At 49.5% G+C, this 23,607-nt stretch overlaps 1 protein-coding gene across 2 annotated transcripts; it reads left to right on the top strand.

Annotated features, from left to right (window-relative positions):
• Nucleotides 1-783: 783 nt before the first annotated feature.
• On the top strand, nucleotides 784-23,348 carry NUFIP2 (nuclear FMR1 interacting protein 2). 2 transcript variants are annotated; one of them, XM_071575404.1, is made up of 5 exons: nucleotides 784-1,066; nucleotides 3,808-5,511; nucleotides 13,016-13,048; nucleotides 13,575-13,629; nucleotides 13,923-23,348. In XM_071575404.1, exons 1-4 carry the CDS (start codon nucleotides 880-882, stop codon nucleotides 13,625-13,627), a joined length of 1,977 nt encoding a protein of 658 aa, XP_071431505.1. In that variant the 5' UTR covers nucleotides 784-879; the 3' UTR covers nucleotides 13,628-13,629; nucleotides 13,923-23,348. The 2 variants fall into 2 exon arrangements, with proteins under 2 accessions (XP_071431505.1, XP_071431504.1); XM_071575403.1 differs by having other exon boundaries at nucleotides 13,575-23,348.
• Nucleotides 23,349-23,607: the final 259 nt, after the last annotated feature.

Genomic DNA, 23,607 nt, shown 5'->3' with positions numbered 1-23,607 from the left:
CGGGCTTCCCCAGCAGCTTGCCTGTGTTCTTTTGTTGAGCATCCCTTCCCCCCCGGTGCTGCTGGGCAGGGGCAGGGGCAGGGGCAGGGGCAGGGGCAGGGGCAGGGGCAGGGGCACTGGCTGGAGCCCACCCGTGCCGGGCCGGAGCGGCGGGTGGAGCCGGGCGGGTTGTGCTGCCGCGGGAGCGCTGGGGGTCCGGCAGCGTTCCGTTCCGGGGCGCTGCTGCCGCCGCCGCGGCTCCCGGTGGAAACTCGGCAGCTCCCGGTGGGAGCCCGGCAGCTCCCGGTGTTCATGGCCCTGCCCAGATCCGCTCCGCGTGGCCCCAGCCGGGGCCGCTCCAATCCCCGGCCTGCCGCGGGGCGCGGCTCAGCCACTTCTGCACGGCAAAACGCGGCTTTGCAGCATCCCGGGCCGTCCTCCTGCCGGTGACCCCGCGGTGAAACCCCCCGGGACAGCGGGGGTGGCCCAGCAGCACGGGCCGGGCCTGGAGGCGGCTCTGCCGCGGCCGCTCGTTCCGGCTCGGCCGCGCTCGCACAGGGAGGGAGGGAGCGAAGCGCGGCCGCCGCGAAGCAGCGCCGGCCGTGCCGCCTCACCGGCTTCTGGCGGCCGGGCCGGCTTAGCCCGACTCGGACTCGGGCTCGCGCTCGGCTCGGCTCGGCTCGGCTTAGCCCGGCTCGGCCTGGGGCTCGGCTCAGCTCGGCTCGGCGGCCCCGGCGGGGCGGGGCGGGCCGGGGGGCGGTCGCGCCGCCGCCGCTCGCTGATTGCAGGGCGGGCGCTGCCAGAGCCGCCGCCGCCCCCGCGCCAGCCGCGTCCCCGCGCCGGAGCCGCACGGCCCAGCAGCGAGCGCACAGCCCGGCCCGGCCCCGCCAGCCGCCCCCCATGGAGGAGCAGCACCACCACCACCACCATCACCACCACCACCACTACTACTACGGGCACCACCACCACCACCCGCAGAGCGCCTACCTGCCGCCGCCCGACGGCCGAGCCCAGCCCAAGCCTCCGCTCCGCCACGAGCACAAGCACGGCGGGCCGCAGCACACGGAGGCGCCGAAGCGCAGACCAGGTCGGGGCGGGCGGCGGGACGGGCCTGTGACCTTCGCGGGGCGGCGGCGGCGGGTTCCCCCCCCCTCCTCCTCCTCCTCCCCCGGCCCGGCTCGAAGCTTCTCCGCCGCGCTGGGGCCGCTTCCTGTCCGCCATGTTGGGGCTGCGGAGCCGCGGGCCCGCCGGCACCGCCGCCCGCACGTGGGGCCGCGCCGGGCCGGGCCGGGCTAAGCCGGGAGCGATCGGGCAGCGCCCGCAGCACCGAGGCCTCCCCGGCGGCGCGACCCGGCCCGGCCCGGCCCCGCTGGCGGCAGGCGGCGAGGCCCGGCCCGGCCCGCGGCCCTCCCTGCGGGGCCGGGGCTGTGGGGCCGGGCGGCAGCGCTGCAGGGGCCGCTCCCGGGCAGGGCCGCAGCTCCGGCCGCTCCCGGGGGGCTCCTCGGGGCCAGGAAATCCGCCTGGGGGAACTGTGCGGGGCAGAGCCCGTGCGCGGCCCCCGGCCCGGCCGGAATGCTGGGTGCATTTTTTTTCCCCTCGAAATTCTCTTTTACATAACGAGGCGGGAGGGGGCCCGGCCGGGCCCGTGTCTGTGTGTGCCGCGGCGGGCGGGGACGGGCCGGGGGCCCACACGCCAACAGGAGTTACTGTGCAAAAATAAGTTGGGTAGTCATTTGGCTGTTCGCAGCGTGCCCAGGGTTTTAATATGCGCTTGGGCTGCCACCCCTCCCTTCCCGGCTCCGAAATGGGCTGCGAGGTTGCTAAATCCTCTTCACCTGTTCGGTCTACTATCCTGGTTTTTTTTTGTATCTTCCCTAAATTTTGGTTGCTGCACCTCAGTGACCAGGCCAGCTGTGCCAAATGTTGATTTGGAGAAAACTCAGGCAGCTGAACTGTGAATACTTGAGAATTGGAACTAGAAACTGCTGACACACTGACTTACTGAAATGGATTTTGTTCTTCATTTTATTCTTTCGCTCCTCATCTGCAATGGTCTTATGACCACTCTTATTGTTTTGCTTCATTAACAAGTGGTGTCAGAAGTCTTGAGTCATACAAGGTCAGCTGTAACACGCTGCTCTTGAGAAGGTTTCCTCTCCATGGTACTCTGAAATACTTAATTTTCACGTGTTGGCTCAGCTGAGAATCCCACCCTACGAGTTCTCTCTGGGATGAAGCATTTATGGTTAATTTTTTTAACAGCATATTAGGAAGTTATAGTGCAAGTTGTGGTGGTTGCAGATACTTGCATGTAGTAAAATCCTTTTTGATCCCCCTCGGCAAACTTAGTTGTGGAATCTCTGTGAAGATTCCTACAAGGGTTCTTGTGTTCCCAACTTGCAGGGAACTTGAGCAGTTACATCTGCCAGACATCTGAGGCTCCAGGATGTGAGGGTAACAATGATTTTCAGTTACAGCAGTTAATTTCAACAACATCAGCAACAACAAAAACATTCTTTCTCAAGCTGGAGCTTTGCCTGCTGCTGTTGTTGAGGGACTCCCTGGCTGTGCTGACTCGATGCCACCGTGGCTGCAGATGGAGCCTTAGGTGGGTCAGTGGCTGTGGGAGATGGAAGGCGTTCAGGAAGGAGGACGGATGAGTCAGAGGAGCAGCGGGTGCAGTAGGAGGGATCCCTCTGCTCAGGCCACAGCTGGAGTGTGTTTGTTGGGCTGGGCACAGCGTGCTCTCCCAGTGTCCCTGTGGGGCTCCAGGGCAGCTCCTGGGGCATTGCAGGGTCCTCGAAAGCAACAGCCTCTGGCCAGGGATTTTAAAAAGGAAAAGCAAAGAGGAGGGTGAGGTGGTTCAGTGTGGACTGTCCTGGGTTTTCAGCTCTGCTTGAACTGCACTCCCAAGATTAATTTCACAAGTGAGAGGCCTAAAAGTGAACTTCAGAAGGAAAAAGGAAAGTTGAGTGTACGGTATAATCTCATGGTTTGATCAGTTGGAGCCCTCAGCAAATACTTTATTTCTTGTGTCTCAAGCTCATACCAGCTCTCCCGGGGACTCTGAAATACCAGTTTTTCAGCGGACAGGAGACTAATTGCTGGTAGCAGCAGAAGGGCTCTTGCAGGGATGCATTTCATCCCAGTTTTATCACCCTTTCAATCCTGAGGAGCACGTGTAGGGAGGTGTTGGTCGCTATCTTGAAATGCAGTGAGAAGATGCAGTCACGCCCTCCCTCCACCTTTCAAGTGGACTTGCACGTGTCCGTTTGGCAATACTGCTTTTTTATTTTTCTTTTCCCTCCTTTTTTACTGAGGTGGCATTTGGAAGGAGGGCTACTGGTGTCACAGGCCTGAGAGATGGTGGAGATGGCAGGAGTTGTCCCTTGTTCACAGTGTGGATTCTGAACCTCCACAGATCTTGTCACAGTCAGTGGATCCCTCTGTCTTGAAGCATCTTGGGAATTAATTTTTTCCTTTCTGTGACCTGGAAGCAGTAGCTGATGAAATAGCTCTCCATCTTACTAGTAATCTTTACTACAGTATATTTTCCTGACGTAGTATCTGTATTTTCTTTTGCTCTGTTTTGTTATCTGTATGTCACCCAGTTATGTGAGAGTCAGTCACTGCTGGTACTTTGTGCTTAACCTTTCTTGCCATGGGTTCCAGCAAGGGAGTTCATGCTCATGTACATCAGAGACTGGACATTTTCCTATTTTAAAATGTCTGCTTGTATGTTTGGGGCTGATTACAGCTTTCTGCAATGAAAAGTTTAACATTTTGCATTCTAATTCTTGCATTTTGTTGTTTTTTGCTTTCTTTTAGGCTATGGAGAGCTAAATGGTAACGCAGGAGAAAGAGAAGTGTCACTGAAGGGCCTGTGCTCTGATGAAGCCACTGCCCCAGGATCCAGGGTACCCAATGGCAGCCAGCAGCTCATAGATCCCAATGGCACCCCAAAGCAGACTGTGAAGGCCAGTGCTTTGGGGAAAGCTGGAATCAAACCCAAGAACTTCATTCAGAAAAACAGCATGGACAAAAAGAATGAGAAGTCCTATGAAAATAAACTTAGAGAAAACCAGTCCTTGGACAAGCCAGAGGGAGTGTCTGTTCCAAACGGAGTGGTAACCAATAATTCCAGCTACATCACCAATGGCTACGTAGGCAAAGGGGCCGATAATGATGGTAGTGGCTCTGAGAGTGGATACACCACGCCTAAAAAACGGAAAGGCAGGCGCAACAGTGCCAAGGGGTGTGAGAACCTGAATCTAGTACAGGACAAAGTAATGCAGCAGGAGGTCAGTGCACCAACCTCGAAACAGGAACTGGAGAGCTTCAAACCTGATTATAGTGAACAAAAGGGGAACCGAATTGAAAATACTAAGCCTGTTTGGAAATACGAAGCTGGGGCTGGTGGAGCAGGCCGGGGGAAGCCTGGGCTCGGGGATGTACCCCGGAAAAACTCGGATGCCAAACCCGGGATTAGCAGCAAGAAGTTTGATGAGCGGCCCAAAGGGAAGCACACGTCATCAGCCTCGTCTAAAGAGGACTCATGGACCTTGTTCAAACCACCCCCAGTTTTTCCAGTGGACAATAGCAGTGCTAAAATTGTTCCCAAAATTAGTTATGCAAGTAAAGTTAAAGAAAACCTCAACAAAGCAGCTCAGACCCCACCCACGTCATCTTCATCATCTGCTGGGGAAACTCAGGCCCAGACATCAAGTCGACTGTCCCAGGTCCCCATGTCTGCTATGAAGTCTGTCACCTCTGCCAGCTTCTCCAATGGGCCGATCCTGGCAGGCACCGATGGCAGTGTGTATTCCCCGGGGAGCCAGCCCCTGCTCTCAGCTGCTGCTAGTACTGTACCATCCAGCTCCTCCGAGGCAGTCACCCAGGACATCAGTTCAACTCCGACAGCTCTAGAACAAAAGAAATCTGGCCTTTTTATCTACCCTTCAAATATGCAAACTGTGCTCCTGGGTGCAGCACAAGTGGATTTCCCTTCGCAGACGAATCAGCAGAACCTGGGAGATATCTTCCAGAATCAGTGGGGCTTGTCTTTCATAAACGAGCCCAGTGCTGGACCCGAAACTGTAGTGGGGAAATCTGCAGATAATCAGTTAATGGAAGTGACATTTCAAGGGGAATATCCTGCCACTTTGGTTTCACAGTGTGCTGAAATCACTCCCTCAGGAACTGAACAACCTGTGTTTCCTAAGGCTTATGAGCTGGATAAACGGACTAGCCCTCAAATTCTTAGTGCTATTCTTAAGCCTGGGACTGCTGTTGAGGGTGGTGTCTTAGCTTTGGAGTCGCATCACACAGGTGACCTACAAAAGGCAGACACCGGTAGCCAAGGTGCTTTAGTGTTTCTTTCAAAAGACTATGAAGTAGAGAATCCTCTGGCCTCTCCTACGAACAATTTGCTATCCTCCAGCGCCAAAGAACAGAGGTACCAGAGAGGCCTAGAAAGGAAAGATAGCTGGGGTTCTTTTGACCTGAGGGCTGCTATTCTATATCACACTAAAGGTAATGGCTTAACTTACTCCCTTAAGGGTATTCTCTTCCTTTTTTCACTTCTATTTTTATAAGTGCAATATTCTAACATGTTACATTCCTTCCAGCAATTCTGATTGTTTGAAAAATGAGCTTTTTTCGCTTGCATATCTCCCATGGCAGTAACAGTTTGGGAAGCTGCTCAAACCGCTGTTTAATTAATGTTAAGGGGTGTTTGTTTCCCTGTTCCTGTGGACAAGCATGAGTGATGTTGACAGGGATGATACTTAGTGGGCCCTGCTAAGCCTGTCTGCAGTGGAAGGAGTTAAATGTTTAGGTTCACCAGCTCTGTTCCAGCTTTACCAGGTGACTGAAAAAGCTTCATAGTCTCTGCTCACACCTCTACCACCAAAGTGTTGCAGCTTCTCCCCTGGGCAGATCAGACCATGAAATCATGGCTTTGAAGCAAGAAAAAATTATTCCTACAGCCCTAGGTGTGATTTATTTTTCTAAGGTGCCCCACACACGCTTTTCCCCTGCCCTTCTTGAGTATTGCAGCAACAGCCAGACCAATCTTTTCTTATCAGCTCCTCTGTAAGCTGCAGATTGAATTTTCTCCTTTTCTTTGTAGGCCACATCTTTCAGGTGATTTTCTTGCTTTCATGGAGTCCTTTGTAGTCCAGCTCATTTTTTTCCCGGTTTTTCTTGAGATTGAAATTACTCAAACATGCTGCAGACACTTCAAATGGGAACGGAAAAGGGAAGCCTGTGGGATGGCTTGTTTTCTGCTTCAGCCTCAGCCCCAGGAGCTCCTGTGTCTTGGGGCAGTTCTTGGCTTCTGGTGCTGGCTCGGTGTTAGCAGGAGCCTGGTTGTGTGTTCCCTTTTGGAATGATGTTACTTCCCCACCCCTGACCAGCACAGGGGTGATTCCCTTTTTTATTCAACTCCCTTCCCTCTCCCTGCGTGCTCTGAAGGGAACAAGGTGATAATCCAATTTTTGTTTACTGCTCCACATCCATACATGGATAATGTCTTCCTGCCCTCTGCAGTGTTGATATTTGGTTGGCTTTGGCAAATTTGCTGTGTTTTGACCCACTGTAAAGTTCTTAAATTACCAGTTTGCAAACTCAGATGTCTTCCTTTAGTAATAACAAGCCCAGTCATTTAAAAATAATAACTCCAAATATTTTTCCAGGTCATCTCCCTCTCAAGTTGTTAACATTTCAAGCTCCAGTATTCTTGGGAACAGCATTCATCAATTGATTTTTATCTGGGTCCTCTCCTTTCAGCTTAGTATTAAAGCAGGCTTTCTGTTCTCATTCTTGTCTGCATGTGGCCTAAGTCGCAGTTTTGTATCAGAAAGCATAGCATGGAGGGAAATCCTAAGTGATCTTTTTCTTAAGTTTGCAAATATTCCCTACACTTGGGCTTATCTCTTTGTTTTTGTCAGCCTGAACTTGTGGAAAAGCGGCTGTACAGCCAGCGAGGCTCATCAGCTCTCCCTTTCTCACTTGCTGTGAGAGACAGATCCCAGCAGAACAATAGGAACAACAGGAAAATAAAGAACACTCCCTTCCCATGTCCTCTCAAGGAGGTGTTAACTGCAAAGCCTGGCTGCGTTGAGCTCTTCTAAACACAGGGGTTAATTACACTTAGTGGCAAGAATGGCCGTGTGAAGCACCCGCTGAAATCCTGTTCTCTGCTCTGCTGCATGCGAATAGTCTTGCTTTGAGCATCCAGAGCAAACACCCTGGGGTTACCCATTCCTGCCCCACGCTCCTGTCTGCTGGTTTCTCTTTCACGCTGTATCTGTGCCACCTTCAGGGTGTTACTTAGGGGTAAAAGCTGATGGTTGTTTCTTCTCAGTGTTGTCGTTAATGCCGTGCTGGGGGTGGGTGCTCCAGGCAGCTTGGGCTTGTTCTCCTGTTTAGTCTCCAGATGCTGTTGCTGGTTTACAAAGCAGAAGATCAGTCCAGGTGTTCGTACTTCTGTGACGATGTTGGGTGTTGAGTTTCACTCGCTGTTGGGGTGGGTTGGGTTAAGGAGGATTCAGAGGAGCGGTGCCTCCTGTCCCCTGTTCCTGGCCGTGGTCCTGCAGCGGAGCCCGCAGTGTGCTGTGGAATGCTCCCAACCAGGGCTGCCGGGGGGTGTTTGCAGGACTGCCCGGCGAGGGTAATGCCCACACCACTCTCTCCATTTACCTTGGGCTGTTTTCCTGAGGTCCTACTCCAAGCCAGCCAGTTCCCCTGCAGTAAGGAACAGTTTCAATTATTTTTCACAAGCTGCCTTCTCCCTGCTCGGGAGAGGCTGGGGGTTTGCCTTGGTTGGTGTTAGGGCATCCTGGGCAGTTGGGTCCTCACATTGTTTGGTTTTGATTTCGAGAGGAGAGTGAACTTCTCCCTCTCAGATTGATCTGTTTGCTTTGGAGCAAAGTCTCGATAGTTTGATCATCGCATCTGCCCTGCCTGTGGGGTTAGGAACACAAAGAGAAACGACCGTGGGGCAAGGACAGGAGTGAGGGTGGAGCGCTGGTGAGGTCCTGGGTGTTCCCTGCCCTGAGCTCCTCCACATGCAGTGCAGGGATGAAGCTCTGGGGGCTGCAGTGAGGAATGTGCTGTGGTGTGAGTGGTAGTGCTTTGACCTGGCACAAACGTGCACCCTTTTTTGCTCTGTTTGTGCCTGACAACGTTGTGTGAAGCCTCATCCTGGGTGTAAATAGATTATGGGAAAGCCTCCAGCTTGCTCGGTACCTTTGTTGCAGGAAACCAGGCTTTCTTTCCTGTATGTGGTTTGCCCAGTGACTGCATGGGACATTATGGATTGTCACTGCTTGACAGCCTTCCTGGGGAGAGGTGGATGAATGGAGGAGGGAGCCCCCAGGGAGGACTGGCCCCAGTGCAGGGATCCTGTTTAACCCACCACAGCACCCACGTGCTGGTGAGGCCATGCTGGGGTGTGACACTGGGCGTCTGCAGAGCACAGCGAGGTCCTGGTGGAGGATTCCTGTGCTCCTTTGCATGTGCCTGGATTGGTTTTTCCCCACAAGTGAGGGCACTGGGAACATGCAGGCAAAGCTGATAGTGCAGCTTCTTGTTCTTCTCTTGGAAGCTTTTCCTGTTGGTTTCCTTGTGCCCCTGCCTCCCTCTTTTTTCTCTCTGCTTAAAGGGCAGAAAGACTCGCTTGATCATCTGATCTGCTTGAGTGTAAAACACGATCCCTCAGTGTGGCTGCCCTCAGTGACAGCCCGTGGCGCTCGGGGTTTGTGACGGTGCCTTGAAACGCTCACAGGTGACAGATCTGATTTACAGAGGGAGATCTGATTCAGCTGAGCACTGGTGGGCCTGCTGTGGATGTGCCTGGAGACAGCATGGCAGACTAGAAGGACCAGGAGGGGTCCTCGTCCCTCTCTAGGTTAGAGTTGAACTTCTGCCTTGGTGTGGCATTGCCTAAATCCTTATCTTTTTGAGGTAAAACCAGGCCTTGCAGGTTTTTTGGTCCTTCAGAAGAGGAGGCTGGTTGTATCTCAGCTTTACTTATTTGAAACCAGTGTCTTCTTAACTGCTTTCGTCCTTCTTTTAGAGACTGTTGGAGGAGGCACCATATTGAAATAATTGCCAACACTTTGCAGAATTTTGTCACGTTTGGGCAGTTTCAGCCTTCCAGGCCAGGCTGTCACTGGCACTGGGCTCTAAATGGCAAGCTTCATGGTAGGAAGCTCAGTATTTTGCTTGTCCTGAGTTAAAAAGCAAATAATTGAGGCCTCCAGCTCAGCTGCACAGCAGCAAAGACCACATGGGTGGAGGAGAGGAAGCTGCAGCGTTTCCCTCTTCGGACTTGCTCCTGAGTTTGTGCCCGTGCTGCTGCTTTGTTCCTCCTCAGCACCTCTGCTCGCTGAGGAAGCAGAGGAGCAGCGTGGAAAACAGAGCACGGCAGCGCGGGCCAGCCAGGAGCGGCGCTCGCTGGAACGGTGAACTGGGTCAGAAGAAATGGCAGAGCTGTGAATTCAGCAATTTTCATCCTTTACATCAGGAGAGGGGGGAAAAAAGAGCCTTGATTTCCCCTCCCCCTTCGTAGAAAGGGTTAGGTCTCGCTCTGTTGGTTATGGCCTTGTAGGGCCTGAGCTGTGGGGCAAAAGCTGATTTAATTCTCCTTCGAGTTTCTGCTCTTTCCAGTTGTCAGGATGAGTACAGTGTATTCTGAACAGCCATGAGTCTCCACAGCATGGAGCTTTTAGTCTTTGCTTTGTTTCCAGGGCAATCCCCTAACTTAATCATTATGTCCTGCAGATGAAAGCAGAAAAATCAGATGAGAATGGTCTCTTTTTGTTATGATTTCAGTGTTTTATTTTAGGGACAGTTGTGAGATTTATAAGAACAAAGAACTGGTACCATGGCATTGTGCAGACACTTCTGTTTGCAGGGACTGCCTCTCTAGAAGGAAAAAGTGTGTAAAAGTGGCTGTCTTAACAAGTTATCACAGAAACACTTCTTTCCCCTCCAAGATTATGTACCAGTCCTGCTATAAAGTTTATTGACCTATGAGGAATCCCAGCACAATTCACTGGAGTCTGCCTTAGTCTGTTCCTGACATCAAAGCCTTCCTCCTCCAACCCTTTGTTTCAGAGATAGTCCCCACAAACAGTGGTTTGGGTGGATGTGACTGGGACTATCTGCCCCAGGCGGTTCCTCAGCAAACATCAGCCCGAGGGCTGTGGAGAGGCCAGCTAATTGTAAAAAATCCTGGAAAATGTGAGGTTGGAAGGGGTGCAGGAGGTGACCTAGTTCTGCCCCTGCTTTGGAGCAGGACTGGCTTTGATGATGGGTTGTGCAAGGGCTTGTTAGTGGTGTTTTATCCAGCGGGGTTGGAGTCCACTGGCAGGGGAGTGTGCTATTCCCTGGCCATGTGTCCTGTGCTGGGAATGGTGACTCCTCTCTGTTGGTCAGGCCTGTGGAAAGGGCAGTGCTGGGGTTTGGGTCAGTATCTAAGAGAGGTGGACTTGGGCTGATGGTGAGGATGCCCCTTTTTTCATGCAGGGTGAGCAATTGTAAGAGTCCTTTGCTTAAACTGGCTCTGGGAGCTTTATCCAGGGAAAACAGGCTCAAGAAAAGAGCTGTTTGAGCCCAGCGAAGAAGGGCTGAAAGCAGACTTGGGGCCTTTTGCGTGGCCAGCTTTAGGGGACTGTCCTTTCTTCCACCCTCCATCCCTGAACTGGCTACTCTGCTTGGCTGGACCAGGCACTGGGCAGTGGTGGCTCTGCTGAACTGCCCATCCACCTGGTCAGTCCAACCCCTGTGACAGTGCCCATGGCACTTGTCACAGCACCTTGTGTCGGTTCTGGGTGACCAGTGCCTGGAACTGGGAGGAAAATGGAATAGATCATTTTAAGATTGAAGAAAACCCCCCTATTTCCCCTAGTTTGACATTGCAGTAAGCCTAAGCCTTTTGTTTTTCCTCTGTGAAGTTGTTTCAGTTGGTTAATGTGCTTAACCTGTACTAACCTGTGTCCCTGTGCTGATGGACAGGTGGAGGGGAGACCTTGCTCTGCTGATGGCAGATGATGTTCACTAAGAGCTGTTGTTGCATCATTTGCTGATGGTCTTTGCTTTTGTAGCTTTGGCAGGCTGAGCATCTGCCAGCCAAAGTGTCCAGGTGTCTGGAATTTACAGAACATTTTATGTAGAGGGAGGATTAGTCTGAAAAGGTTGGAGAGTTTAGTTGTTGATTTGTTATGGTTTTTTCTAAACAGAGTTTTGATAACTTAGAAGTTTTTTGGTGTGTTCTTAATAGATCTCACTGTCTGTCTTGTCAGACATGTTTGATACAAGCAGTTCACATTCTTGTGGTGTCCAGGGAAGATGGAATCAAATGAAGTGCACAACAGTGTGGTCTGTACAGGGGATACAGCACTGGGGTGGTGCTTCTGCTCTGCCTTGTGTTCGATGCTCTAATGTGGAGGAACCAACAACTCAAGAGTAGTTTTCTGTGCCCTGCCTTTGGGGAAAGCTGTTAAAATAGGAGATGTTCTTTAGCTGTTAGGAAATGATGCATCTGACTGCACCGAATGGAAAACTCGCTCTGCGGGAGGTAATTTTAGTAGCTGGTTCATTTTACGTCGGGGGAATCTGCAGTGGCAGATGAGGGAGACAGTCCCTGCCAGGCTGCTCCTGTCCCTGGGGGTGTCAGAGCCTGGCTGCTATTCCCAAAGCACTTAAGGTTCCCCTGATGAAAGTGCAAAATGTTGCTGTTGTTACCGTGACGCAAAAATAACAGACCTCGTAAAATTTTGCCAGGGCCTTCCTTACAAAAGGCTTAATTGTGCAGGGAGGGCTGGCAATATTTATTTGCATGCAATTTCCTGCCCCGGGGAGCTGGAGATTGTGGAGGACAAAGGACAGATGAAGGGTTGGAGAAGGGACACGATTGATGGAGGTGACACTTGGCACACATCGTGCTGAGGCCATGAGTTGTGTATGGCTTTTTCTTCTTCCTTTCCCATGCTGGTTAGTTCAGTTATTGCCTTGTCCTCTGCTTTACTGCACATCCCGTGTAGCCTGATAGTCCCTTGCTATTCTCTATTCCAACCCCCACCAGGGTCCTGCCCCCTCTTTTGTGGCACAAGGGAGGCTTGAAAGGGGGTTCTTGCAGACTGTGCCTACTAAATGCTTCTTTTTTAAAAATTTTGTCTCTTAAATGCAGGGTAGTTACTGTCTTAATAAATATTCTAGCTCACAAAATTCCATCCTGATAGTGGCTAAATAGAGTTATTTTGAATGGGTCTCTGAAGATGTGACTTTATTTGTGGGACATTTTAAACAGAAGAGCCTTCTGTTTCCCAATGTGAATGAAAAGAACATTTAACTTTGTTATTTCTGAGGTAAACAAAAGCATGTGCTTTTCCAGAGAGCACTGGGGAGGGTTTGTCTTTAGCCTACAAACATCATGTAGAGGTAAACTGGGGAAAGAACCTCAAGCCAGGTGGGCAGCTGAGCATGTGGAGCATCACACCTGGCTCTGGGGTGGTGTGTTGGCAGCAGCTTTGCAGTGATGTTGGCACAGCAATCCTTGCCTGGTGTGTTTGAGCACATGCTCACTGTGAGCCCTGTGAAACTCACCGTGTCTGGTGGGTTTGGTTTCACACACACTAAACATCAACTCCTAAAAATCGTCTCTTCAGACTGAGGCTGGAACATGTGGAGCAGTGTTGGGATTAGTAAAGCCTAAAGTTGGATTGTGATTTGTGGTACTGGAGAATGATGGTGACATTTCTGATGCTCAGCTTAGCCCTCTGACCCTCAGGACCTTGTTACAGCCATCCCTGTACCTTTTCCTGCTGGATGATTTATGTCAGAATTGGGCTGGGGTTGTGGGTCGGGCTGGGGCTGCACTGCTGGGCTGGTGGGGTTGGCTCTGTCTGAAAGGCTCCCACAGCCACAGCCACGCTGGGCCACACTGGAAAAAGTAAAGTGTGTTTGAGTTGCCTCTAATGGCAGCATCAATCTGCATAATAACAGTGACCTTCTCCTTTTGCCTCCACAGAAATGGAAGCGGTTTGGAATTTGCAGAAGCAAGGTAAGGGTGTTGGAAAGGATAACTAAACCAAACTGTGCTGTCCTGCTCTGTTGGGATGGGGGATGAGTGAGAGTGGATTGTCTGTGTCTGGAGATGCCTGAATCCAGTTCTTCAGGGCCTGCAGTTTGTAGTCTGGGTTTATCTGTGTTTTAGATCACCGAAAGTCAGGACAGTAAGCTTTGCCATAATGGTGGGATGGTCAGGGAGAAGCAGAGTTTCTACAAGAGCAATAAAACCAGAGTTAAATTAGATTTAATGACTCTTCCTTATGTGTATACAAAATTGCTTTCTATTTCTGGTGCTGGGTGTTACATCCAATAATAGCCTTTAAATTCTGGTGTATCCCCACAAATCACCTGAGAAGAGGTTCTGTGTGGGAAGAGCTGTGTGTGGAGACTCCTGTGCTGCCCTGGGGGAGCCAGGCCGGGCTTGGGGGTCCAGAGGAAAAGTCTGTTAAGAGACAAGTACCTTGCAGATGTCTTTGTCTTCAGCTTGTCAGCAACTTAGAATTCTGCTTCCCTTCCAGATCCCAAAAGGATAATCACTTATGATGAAGCCATGGATCGCCCGGATCAATGAAGGTAGCAGGACAAGACTGCCTGTTATAACCTTTCTGCAGCATTTGTGCTGTTCGTGGGGGACAAAAAGGCTTTTATGCTCCTTCTAAATCTTCAGTGCAGCAGAGGAACCATAACTAGAATCACAGGATAATATATACAAATATATATATAGTTATTTAAAAATGGCAACTGAAAGTAATTAGACTTCTTAAGGAATCTGAAAATTTATTTCAACGAGACTACACACGTGATTATTTAATCTCCGGTACTGAATAGATTTTTTTCATTTTTGTTTTGTTTTGTTTTTGTTTAAGTGAATGCAAGTGATTAAGGAATACAGACTCAGTTACAAGCCCGGTTTCAAAGTTCCTGCTGTCGTCTGCATGGGCAGCAGCAACCCACTGGAGAGGCATTTCCACTTGACAAGGTTTCTGTTTCTTGTTCTGTGACTGTAGTGACACACTAATCACAGGGAAATCAGGATGATTCACCATCCTTCATCTCCCCTTTCCCTTTCACCTGCCCCATTTGGTTTCTTTTTTTCTGGTTTGTTTTCCATTGAATGCTGGAGAAACACCTTGAAGTTTGCAGAGTTTTTTTTTTCCCAGAGAATTATAATGGCATGTGTTGCCAGGAGTGAAGCAGCAACCCTGTGCTGGGGATATTGTCCTTAACGGCTCGTTCTGCTGAGGGAAAGGTGGTAACACTGCAGTTCTGGGAGGCTTGGTGAAGTCACACATTGACCTGGCTCCTGTCACACTTTGGACTATTGCAACTGAAGAGTTATTTCATTTTAAAAGACAACATGGAAAAATAAGCAATCTGTTTAGTCATTTATTATGGAAAAACCCAACAAAACCCCCCACTGTTCCCACAGTTTAATGCCATTGTATTACTGGGAGCAAGAAAAAAAAAAAGACAAAAAAAATCTGCTTTCAACTGTAGGTGCTTCATATTTGCTCTGTCTGTCTCCTAACACTAAATGTGCTGGATTTTTTTCCCATTTTCGATGGAAAACTGAAGAGGAATTGAGTTCTGCTAACTTTCATCCTTCTTGAATTATTTTTTCTCTTAAAAAAATATTTCAAAATAACAAAAAAAGGAAAAAAGTAAAAAAAAAAAAAAAAAGAAAAATGGGAATTTGAATCCTTTTCAATTTGTCCATAGAATGCCAATGGCTGGGCTTCCTGCCCCTTGGAAATGCTCTTTTATATTTTAATGCAGTCTGTGTATTTCCGGGCTCTGCTTCTAATTATCTCTTAATAAAAATATATTTTATTACAAAAAAATGGAGGACTTAGGAATGAAAATAATAATTTAAAAAATAATAAAAAAAAATCCCAGGGAAAGGAAAGCTTCCTAGCAGTGGTAGGGAAGGTTGAGCAGAGTGCAGGCTCCAGCTGTGTGACCCACTCTGTCCCACTGCAGCTTGTGTAGCGTGTCCAGCTCATCTGGGGGTTGGGGAGTTTTTCTGGGGTTGTTTTCTAAAAGATGGAAAGTTCACAGGGTCCAGTGCAAGAGTGAGAAGTGCATAAAGCAGACGTGGATGTGCTGAGCAGCCCCAGCTCCACAATGCCCAGTGCTCTTTGAGGGTGTTTGGGGCCAAATCCTCCTCCTGGGTGTCAAGATCAGCAGCAGCTGGTGTCTCCTGAAATTAGACTGGACCTTGCGGGGCATTACAGGAAGCAGATAAGCCCAAAGCTTGTGCATACCCCTTGTGCTTAGATTTGTCCATTGAGCCATCAGGCTGTGTCTGGTCACTGGGGGGGTCCTGCAGGGCTCCCCCCTGGGCCCAGCTCTTTCCAACATCTTCATGGATGCAGGACTCAAAGGGATACTGAGTAAGTTTGCTGCCACACTAAACTGGGAGAAGCTGTCTCCTCTTGTGGGTGCAGAGGCCCTGCAGAGAGACCTCAGCAAATCAGAGATGGGCAGTCACCAACTGAGTGGAGTTTAACAAAAGCAAGGGCCAGATTTGCACCTGGGATGGGGCAGCCCTGGCTGTGTGTGCAGACTGGGAATGAGATGCTGGAAAACAGTGCTGAAAAGGGGCTCTGGGGGTCCTGGTTGGTGGCCACAAGCCAGCAGTGCCCTGGAGCCAGGAGGGAGGGACATCCCTGTCCTGGGGGGCATCAAGGCCAGCATGGCTGGACCAGGGAGGGGATTGTCCCACTCTGCTCTGCACTGGGGCGGCCTCACCTGCAATGGGGGGGCAGTTTAGGGTGACACAATATAAAAAAGATCTTAAACTGTTAGAGGGTGCCCAAAGGAGGCCACAAGAATGGAGAAGGGTCTGGAGGGGAAGCTCTGTGAGGAGCAGCTGAGGTCACATGGTTTGATCAGCCACAGGACACAGGGAAAACCTCACTGTGGTCTTCAACATCCTCACGAGGGGCAGCAGAGGGGCAGGTACCAATCCCTTCACTCTTGTTACCAGTGTCAGGACCCAAGGAAGGGGCGTGAAGCTGAGTCAGGGGAGGTTTAGGCTAGATGTCAGGAAAAGGTTTTTCACCCAAAGGGTGGTCAGACCCTGAACACGCTCCCCAGGGCAGTGGGCACAGCCCCAAATCTGTCTGAGCTCCAGAAACGTTTGGACAGCGCTGTCAGGTGCATGGTGGGATGGTTGGAGTGTGCTGTGCAGGGCCAGGACTTGATGGTCCTGATGGCTCCCTTCCAACTCAGCATATTCTGTGGTTCTATGATCCGCTTTTTTGTTTGTTTTGTTAATTAGGAGTATGTAGCATGTGTTTTTTTTAATTGTTTTTATACTTTTAATAAGATTGTTCCTGAATGAGACACTTGAGTTCATGGTGGGACAATGAAACTGAATTCTGTACCTTGTGTAAGATGCTTAGCTTTCTGCCACGCTTAGTTCTAAACGTTTGACTATGGATTGCCTACTCCATTTGATGTATCAAACACTATATAGTATAATACTGAGTGTGATACTATATAGTCATCATGTATTGTGTCAGTCCAGGTTCAGAAATGTGTGGTTGGCCAGTTGCAAATAGTTCTGTTTCACCTATGAACTGTACCACCTTTACAGGTGTGTGTAACTCTGAGATGTATACCATGTTTACAGATGTGTCCAACATCTAGTCCTCCCATGTCCCTATTTTTGATTCTTTTGAGTCTCCCAACTGCTTGCCAAAAGTTGGAACTGCCTCTGGCTCCACTGCTGAAGAGCTGGGGCATTCCTGAGCTTTAAAGTGTTGAACAAACTGGATGGTGGGACTGGGAACATTAAGGTGGAAGGAGAGTTCTTTTTCCTTTTTATTATTATTTTCAAAACGTTGAAGGCTAATAGCAAAGTTTCCAGTTTGTTTTACTGGCTTTAAGGCTCTGCTGTGTATTTATTTGCCTTCTGTAGTCACTTGTCGCCTTAAGGGCTAGGTTCCATTAAAAAAAAAAAAAAAGGAAAGAAAAAAATTGACAAAACCACCCTGTTTTGCTTCCCTGGGGTCTGTGCTGTCCCATACCCATATCCCCTATCCCAGATCTGTGCAGGGGGCCGGGGGGATGCAGGAGCTGAGCAGCACTGACTGGTGCTGGGGCCCTGCGCCTTCGGAAAGGTCTGAGTCTTGCTGAGTATGTGAGGACTCTGATCTTGCCTAGTCCAGTCTTTCATTTAATAGCAAAAGAAACGCTGAGAGAAACATGGGTTGGGTTGGTTTGTCCCTGATGCTCATCCCTGTGGCTGTGCACGGCCCCTCACCGGCACAGCCCATCGAGAAACACCCTTGGCAGCACCTGCTCTGCTGTGTTTCTGACCATCCTCTGTTCAAATGTGTGTCTGTCTCCATGAGCTCCATGGTGTGTGTGCTCAGTGCTAAGCAGTCAGGAATTCCTCTCTCAGCTCCTGTAGCTCCGGCTCCCCAGGATTTCTGGGATAGACTATGGCCTAGAACCAGGTAGGACAATGGAAGGAACTTCCTCATGCTGTCGTGTAACTCACCCTGTCGCTGTCTGCAGTCCTCAAGTCCTCACACAATTCTTAACTGAGCACTTATTAAAAATATCTTAAGATTTAATCTGTTTTCTGATTATTTTTGTGTAAACTTAAGAAGAAAAACTGAAATTGAGCTGTGACTAATTTAGCACATTGAAATAACGATAAGGTGTTACTGATAAGTCTCATGTTTTGTTTTGTTTTTGTTTAACTCAGAGTATTAGTACTGTAGCATAAACCAAATAGAGCCTGGGAAGGGGAGCAGCCTCCTGGTGCAGGTTGCACCCGAGGGTGCCTGCGGGGCGTGTGAGCATCTGGTGTGGAAGGAGAGTGTGTATTTATTTGTGCCATTGTTTGCATTACACTGAGTAAAGTAAGTTTTAACCCCCCTAAATACGTGTAGTATCAGAAAGGGGCACTAAGGGTGAGATCGTGACCTATTTTTGTATTAGCTATGAAGATTGAATTCAGGTTAAGGCTTCTGTCTCATTTCTGTTCCTGTTGTGAGTCCCTTTCCTCCAGTTCCCTTGCCAAGCTGTCTGTTCATTGGAGTGAGGATTCCTGTGCAGGCAGGGGATGTCTCCTTTCTCCTCTGATCATCCCCATTACTCCTCTGCCAGCAGGTTCTTTGGGGCGTTTCTTGTACAGGGTCTTGTGTAACAGAGGCTGGAGTGCCAGCCAGATCCAGCTCGAAAACTGCTTGCACTTTGGTGGATCAGGGAGCATTTCATCTGCTCCAAGAGGCAATTTAAAAACCACCTTGTGCTCCTGGTGACAGAGGTTTGAGGCCTTCAGCCTCTGCTCTCTCCCACTCCACCCATCTGGTGGATTGGCAGTGTGTTGGCTTTCAAGGTTTGCTTAGCATTTGGTTTTGGTTGAAACCCACCTTGATCCTCTGTGAAACCTGTTAGAAATCTCTTTTCTCTTTGACCAGTGGGTAGCTCCAGGGCATGGATCCTGTCTAACCCACTTCAGACCTTTCAGAAATGGTAATCCCACTGTTTGCCTTTCGTAGCTGCTGTGACCTTTGAAACGTGGAAAGGAACCCCAGTTCTCATTAGGTTGTGAGTCTGCTGGCTGTGCAGTGGCTGGGAGCAGTGATGGGTGAACCAGCCAGGCAAATGGAAAGGAAAAGTGCTTCCTGCTGGAAGAAAAATAGAAAAAAAGAGAGTGGAAGTTGTTCTCCCAGTTGTGCACATGATTAGTGCTTTCACCTTCAAGAGAGCGTTACTGTGGCACCAGAGCATCCATTCCCACGTGGGTGACCTCAGGGACATCAGGGAAATGGTGGCATTCACAGCCGTGTTTCAGAACTGCTGGTAGTTTTCCTGTGCATTATTTTTGATCTTGATTCAGCATTTTTAGTAAATTGCTGTGGTGTCCAAAGCTTTCAGGAATCTTCTCCTCTCATCCCTAGCAGATTTTTCTTCCGTCCATCTGTTGTGATTTGTTTTCCTTACAAAGGCTGTTTACAAGGGAGATGGTCGAGGTCAGGAGGGAAAAGAGCAAAGATTCTCCCAATTGAAGCTGCTACACATTTTCACAGTGGTGCAGAAGGGTCAGCGTGGTGGAGTAGCTGAGAAAGCCAGAGCAGTTCTAGCTTTGGCCACCACCAGAGCATTTTTCCATGTGGAAAAGCCCTTGTGCGAGCAGCTGGGAAGCAGGAACTTGGGCTGGTGGGAGGGAGGAGATGTCGGTGTGTGCTGTGGATGTGCTGCCTCCCAGAGCTTTAGAGGTTTGCCCAGTCCATGGTACACCCAAGGGTCAGACTGGCTACCTCTGTCCTGCCCGAGATCCTCAAGTGGCACTGCAGAGCCGTGGATGTCTGGGGAGATACCAGAACTCTGTGGTGGCCTCGTGTCCTGGGACAGGAGCAGAGTCCTGCCTGTGCCATCACCAAGGAATGCTGAGCTGGATTTACCTTGACTGTTAATCAGAAAGCTTTGTATAACATGTCCAGAGCCACTTTGTAAGAACAGTGTCCCTTTTCTACAGCCTTATTAATGAGTAGAGTATCTTTAAAAAGAAAGCAACAACAACAGAAAAATTGCTCATTTCTTTCTGAGCTACGAAATGTGTACTGCAAACTTCTGAACATTTAGGAAAAACACAAGCTACAGTTTTCTTAAAAACCAACAAACCCCCCAACCTGTCTGCTTTCCATACGGTCTTTCCTCAGGTGCTAAATAAGGGTTCCAAAAATGGATACTGCTTTAGGAGTTTCTGCTTTATTCTTAAAATACATATTTTTTTGCTTAGGTGTTGTAAAGATATTTTAACAAGAATGTTTTTTTAATGTAAATAAGATTGTGTCTTTAATTTTTGTTTTATCTCCTTTTTGTCCATATTGAATAGTCTAATTTTCATTTTTATCCTTTTGAGAAGGACCCTTCCCCGAAGACATTTCAATAAGTGTTGCTGCATTTAAGAATGAATTTACAGCTGTTCATTGTCTTGGATTAATGCTGCTGCTGCTATAAGTAACCCTGAAAATCAAGAATGTGTGATGCACTTTTGTTGTTTTTGTTTTAACATGCCCATGTAGTTCCCCTGGACAGTGGACCCCTCCTGTGCCAGCCAGGGCGGGGCTGGACCTGACCTTGGTGCTGACCTATGGGAATCTCTATGCAAATGCAAGCAAAGGAGAACTCTTTAACTTGAGAGAACACTGTGCATTTTGATTTTTTATTATTATTTTTTTTTCTCTCCTTCCTTTTCTCAAGCTGCTATTGGAAGGGTAGTGCAAATCCCTGAGGTTTTCAGCTTCTCCTTCCTCCGTGGCTGGTGGTGTGGGAAAGGTGCCTGAGTAACTTGTAAGGTAGAAAAATCTCAGTCAGCTCTTGTCTTGTCTCTGGTTTTAATATATTTGTTTTCTATTTGAATTTATCTATGGAAGGAAATTGCTCATCTCTACAAAAAGATCTTTTGAATGCTTTATCTCAATGTGAAGTTAACCAGCAGTATTAAGGATTGCATGGCCTCCATCCTGTCTGCACCCCTGGCTCCTCCTCCAGCTGCCTTTGGGTGCTGGAGAGCACTCAGGATTGGCTGCTTTCCAAGGACAAAGCGAGATGAAGCCAACCACCCACCCAAACCTGTTGGTGAAAGGCTTAGGGAGCAGTGGAGGGAGGTCTTGCTGCATCAAGGCATTGCTGTCGGGCACAAGCAGGTCCAGAACCTCTTCATGTCATGGGTCACACCTGGACCACAGCAGGCAATGTGTACCCTGAAGGAGGAGTTTACTGGAGTGGGAAAAAGGGAATTTACTTGACTATTTATATAGAAGACCCTTTAGGAAAATGAAGTACCTCTCTGGAAAGTGAGGGAAGATTAAGGAAGGTCTAAAGTCGTGTAGGAAAAACACTTGGGGATTACAACTGCCTGGAAAATAGTCTATAAATACATAGGCCAGAGCTCTCTGCCTGTTTAATTAGTATGTTCAGCATCAATTTTTTATTTTTTTGGCCAGCGTTTGCTCTTCTACACACCCGTGTGTGTGTGTCCATCTGACTCAATGTGCCTTGCATGTGTGCTTAGTCTTTCTGCAGAGGTTTGGTGGGGTGTGAGCTGGGAGGGCCGGGCTCCTGCCAACAGCACGATGGCCACGGCCCATCCACAGTGAGGGCTCCTTAGTGTCCCGGTGACCCCTGGCATCCAGATGAGACCTGGACTCCAGCCTGTGTGGTGGCTGTCAGAGTTTTGGGATGATGTCCTGTGGGGTGGCAGCTGTGTCTTTGGAGGGGAGTGGGAGGGAGGGAGGGAAAGAAAGAGAAGCTGCTCCGCTCTTCTCCTGTGGTCAGAAATTGGCCCTGCTATGGTTTGCCTGCCGAGCCAAAACCAGCCAAGGTCTGGAACCAGCTTTGCTGGAGTCCAGGCTCTCTGCGGCACCAGGATCCTATTATCCAGGGCATTTATTCCCTGCCAGGTTGTGGCTCTTGTTTCTGTGGGGTTTTTGAGTTTTTTTGTAAAGGAGAAGTAAACATGCCTTGCTCAAAGTTGGCGCAATTGAAATGCTTGTGTTTGCAGTCAGTGACTCAGAACCCCAAGTGGTGCAGTTCTGGGTTCTCCATCTCCCGCCCCAGTGTGTGGTTCTGTCCGAGTCTCTCTGTACTTCTGCCACAGTAAATGTGAAAGCTTGCTTGCATTGTTTTTTAGAAATGCATTTTGCACACTCGGGTTTCACTGAAGCTCCGTGAAAAGGTTAGTTTGAAGCAGATGAATAAAGCTATGCACATGTTTTGAAAGTTTAATTTGTGTCTCATTACCAGAAGTGACTTATCTGCCCTCTTTTGCATTCCTGTGCTGTCATTGCCTGCATTCTCTTCACCATCTTGGAGGGTATGATGTAAGGTGGCAGTTCTTTGCTGACAGCTGTAGCAGAAAACTGGCGCTTCTTGATTTTTTAGTAGCCTCTCTCTCCTTTGCTTTCTCTGTATCTCTCTGTATAGCTATATAAATATATATATTATTTTTTTATTTTAAAGAGCCTACTTTAGTAATTGAATTGGAGGGAGTGGGGTGTGCTGGCTTGTGTTTCAAATGGTCTTTGTGCTGTCTCTGGGGGGAGAGGTGGTCCCAGTGGGGACGGGGAGCGCAGGCTCAGCTTTGGGGAGCGAGCAGAGACCAGCGCCCTGCACTGCAGGCTGGGCTGTGCAAACATGAGGCTTCTGATGAGAGAAAGAGCCAAGAGGAACCCCTACTGCTGTGTGTGCCCACTGTGAGGTGGGAGGGACAGCCCTCCCCACTGTCCTGCTGCAGGGCCGGACCCAAGGGTGGGCTCCCCTCGGCCTTGGTGAGAGTTTTATTTTGGGTTTTTTTTCATGCATTGGGTTGCAGGTGCCACCTTTTGAAACATGTTGCTTAGCCTAGAGCCTGTGTGCAGGAGAGTCGGGATTTTGTGACGGGAGAGGGACCCTGACAGCTTTCTCCTCCTGTTCCCTTCGCCGTGGCAGAAATTTGTACTAACTTGACAGCTTTTTTTCATACAGAACAGGGCTGCTTTTCTATCTACCATCACACGTGTACTTACACACCTTCAGCGGCTTCCCAGCCTCTGAAGGGCCTCAACTTGTTTACTGGGGGTCGGGTGCCCCTCTCTCCCCCTTCCTGAGTATTTCAGTGTTAAGGGCGGTGTGAAACAGCCGCGAGCTGGGGTTGGAGAGGTCCCTGCAGGCAGCGCCGCAGGGGCGGCTCCTCCTGCCCCTCCTTCCCGTCGAGAAGTTCTCATTGCGTTCCTGGTTTGTATTAAAATCGCTGTGGGGTTGTGCTCTACCTGCTCAGGAGCTGAATTTCCTCCGAGCTGCACAGAGGGGCAGCCCCTCCATGGTGTCGTTGTTGTGGTGTGCGACCACACAGATGGGTAAAGGTAGTCTTTGTTTCCTTCTCCCTCCCCAGTAATTTCTGGTTAGATTCGTGCACTCTGTGTGCCCAGCTGGAACAGCAGAGGCATTTCCTGGTGGTGAGGGGGTGGTAGAGGAGTTAGTATAAAACCTGCTGTAGCTGTGTCTGGTGCAGCCCCTGCGCTGGTGTGGGTGATGTCACGGACTGTAAGGATAGGTAATGTCCATGAGCTGTAATGGCATGATGTATCTTTACCAATGATGTCATACTTCACACTAAATGTTAAAAAAAAAAATTACCTGAAATTTTGTTTATTCTGCACCAACAGGTCTTCAAAATTTATCCAAATTTTATTATTTTATCAGGAAAAAAAAGAAATTTGTGTAGATCAAATACGTTAAGACAGACAATAAGTGATGTAAATTGTTGAATAAAAGTTTTAAAGTTTGTGGGTCTCAGTGTGACTTTCTTTTTTGCTTTCCTGGAGCCCAGCCCTTGGCCCTAGGGATGCTGCTTGGATTTTGGTCCCTGAGGCCTGGCAGTGCCAGCTGCAGAGCTGTGAGTATGTGGATGCCTGGTGCCAGCGTGGCTCTGTGCTGGGGGGGTCCAGATGTTCTTTACCTTATTAGGGGAAGGAGAGGGAAGGAAGCCACGTGGCTGCAGAGCTACAGCAACTAAGGGGGGTTGTGTGTGAGACAGTGGGGGAA

This window comes from Pithys albifrons, chromosome 21, assembly GCF_047495875.1.
Source record: "Pithys albifrons albifrons isolate INPA30051 chromosome 21, PitAlb_v1, whole genome shotgun sequence".
Taxonomy (NCBI): Eukaryota; Metazoa; Chordata; class Aves; order Passeriformes; family Thamnophilidae; genus Pithys; species Pithys albifrons.
The sequence above is the reverse complement of the archived record's forward strand: the minus strand, read 5'-3'. Positions and strand labels throughout refer to the sequence as shown.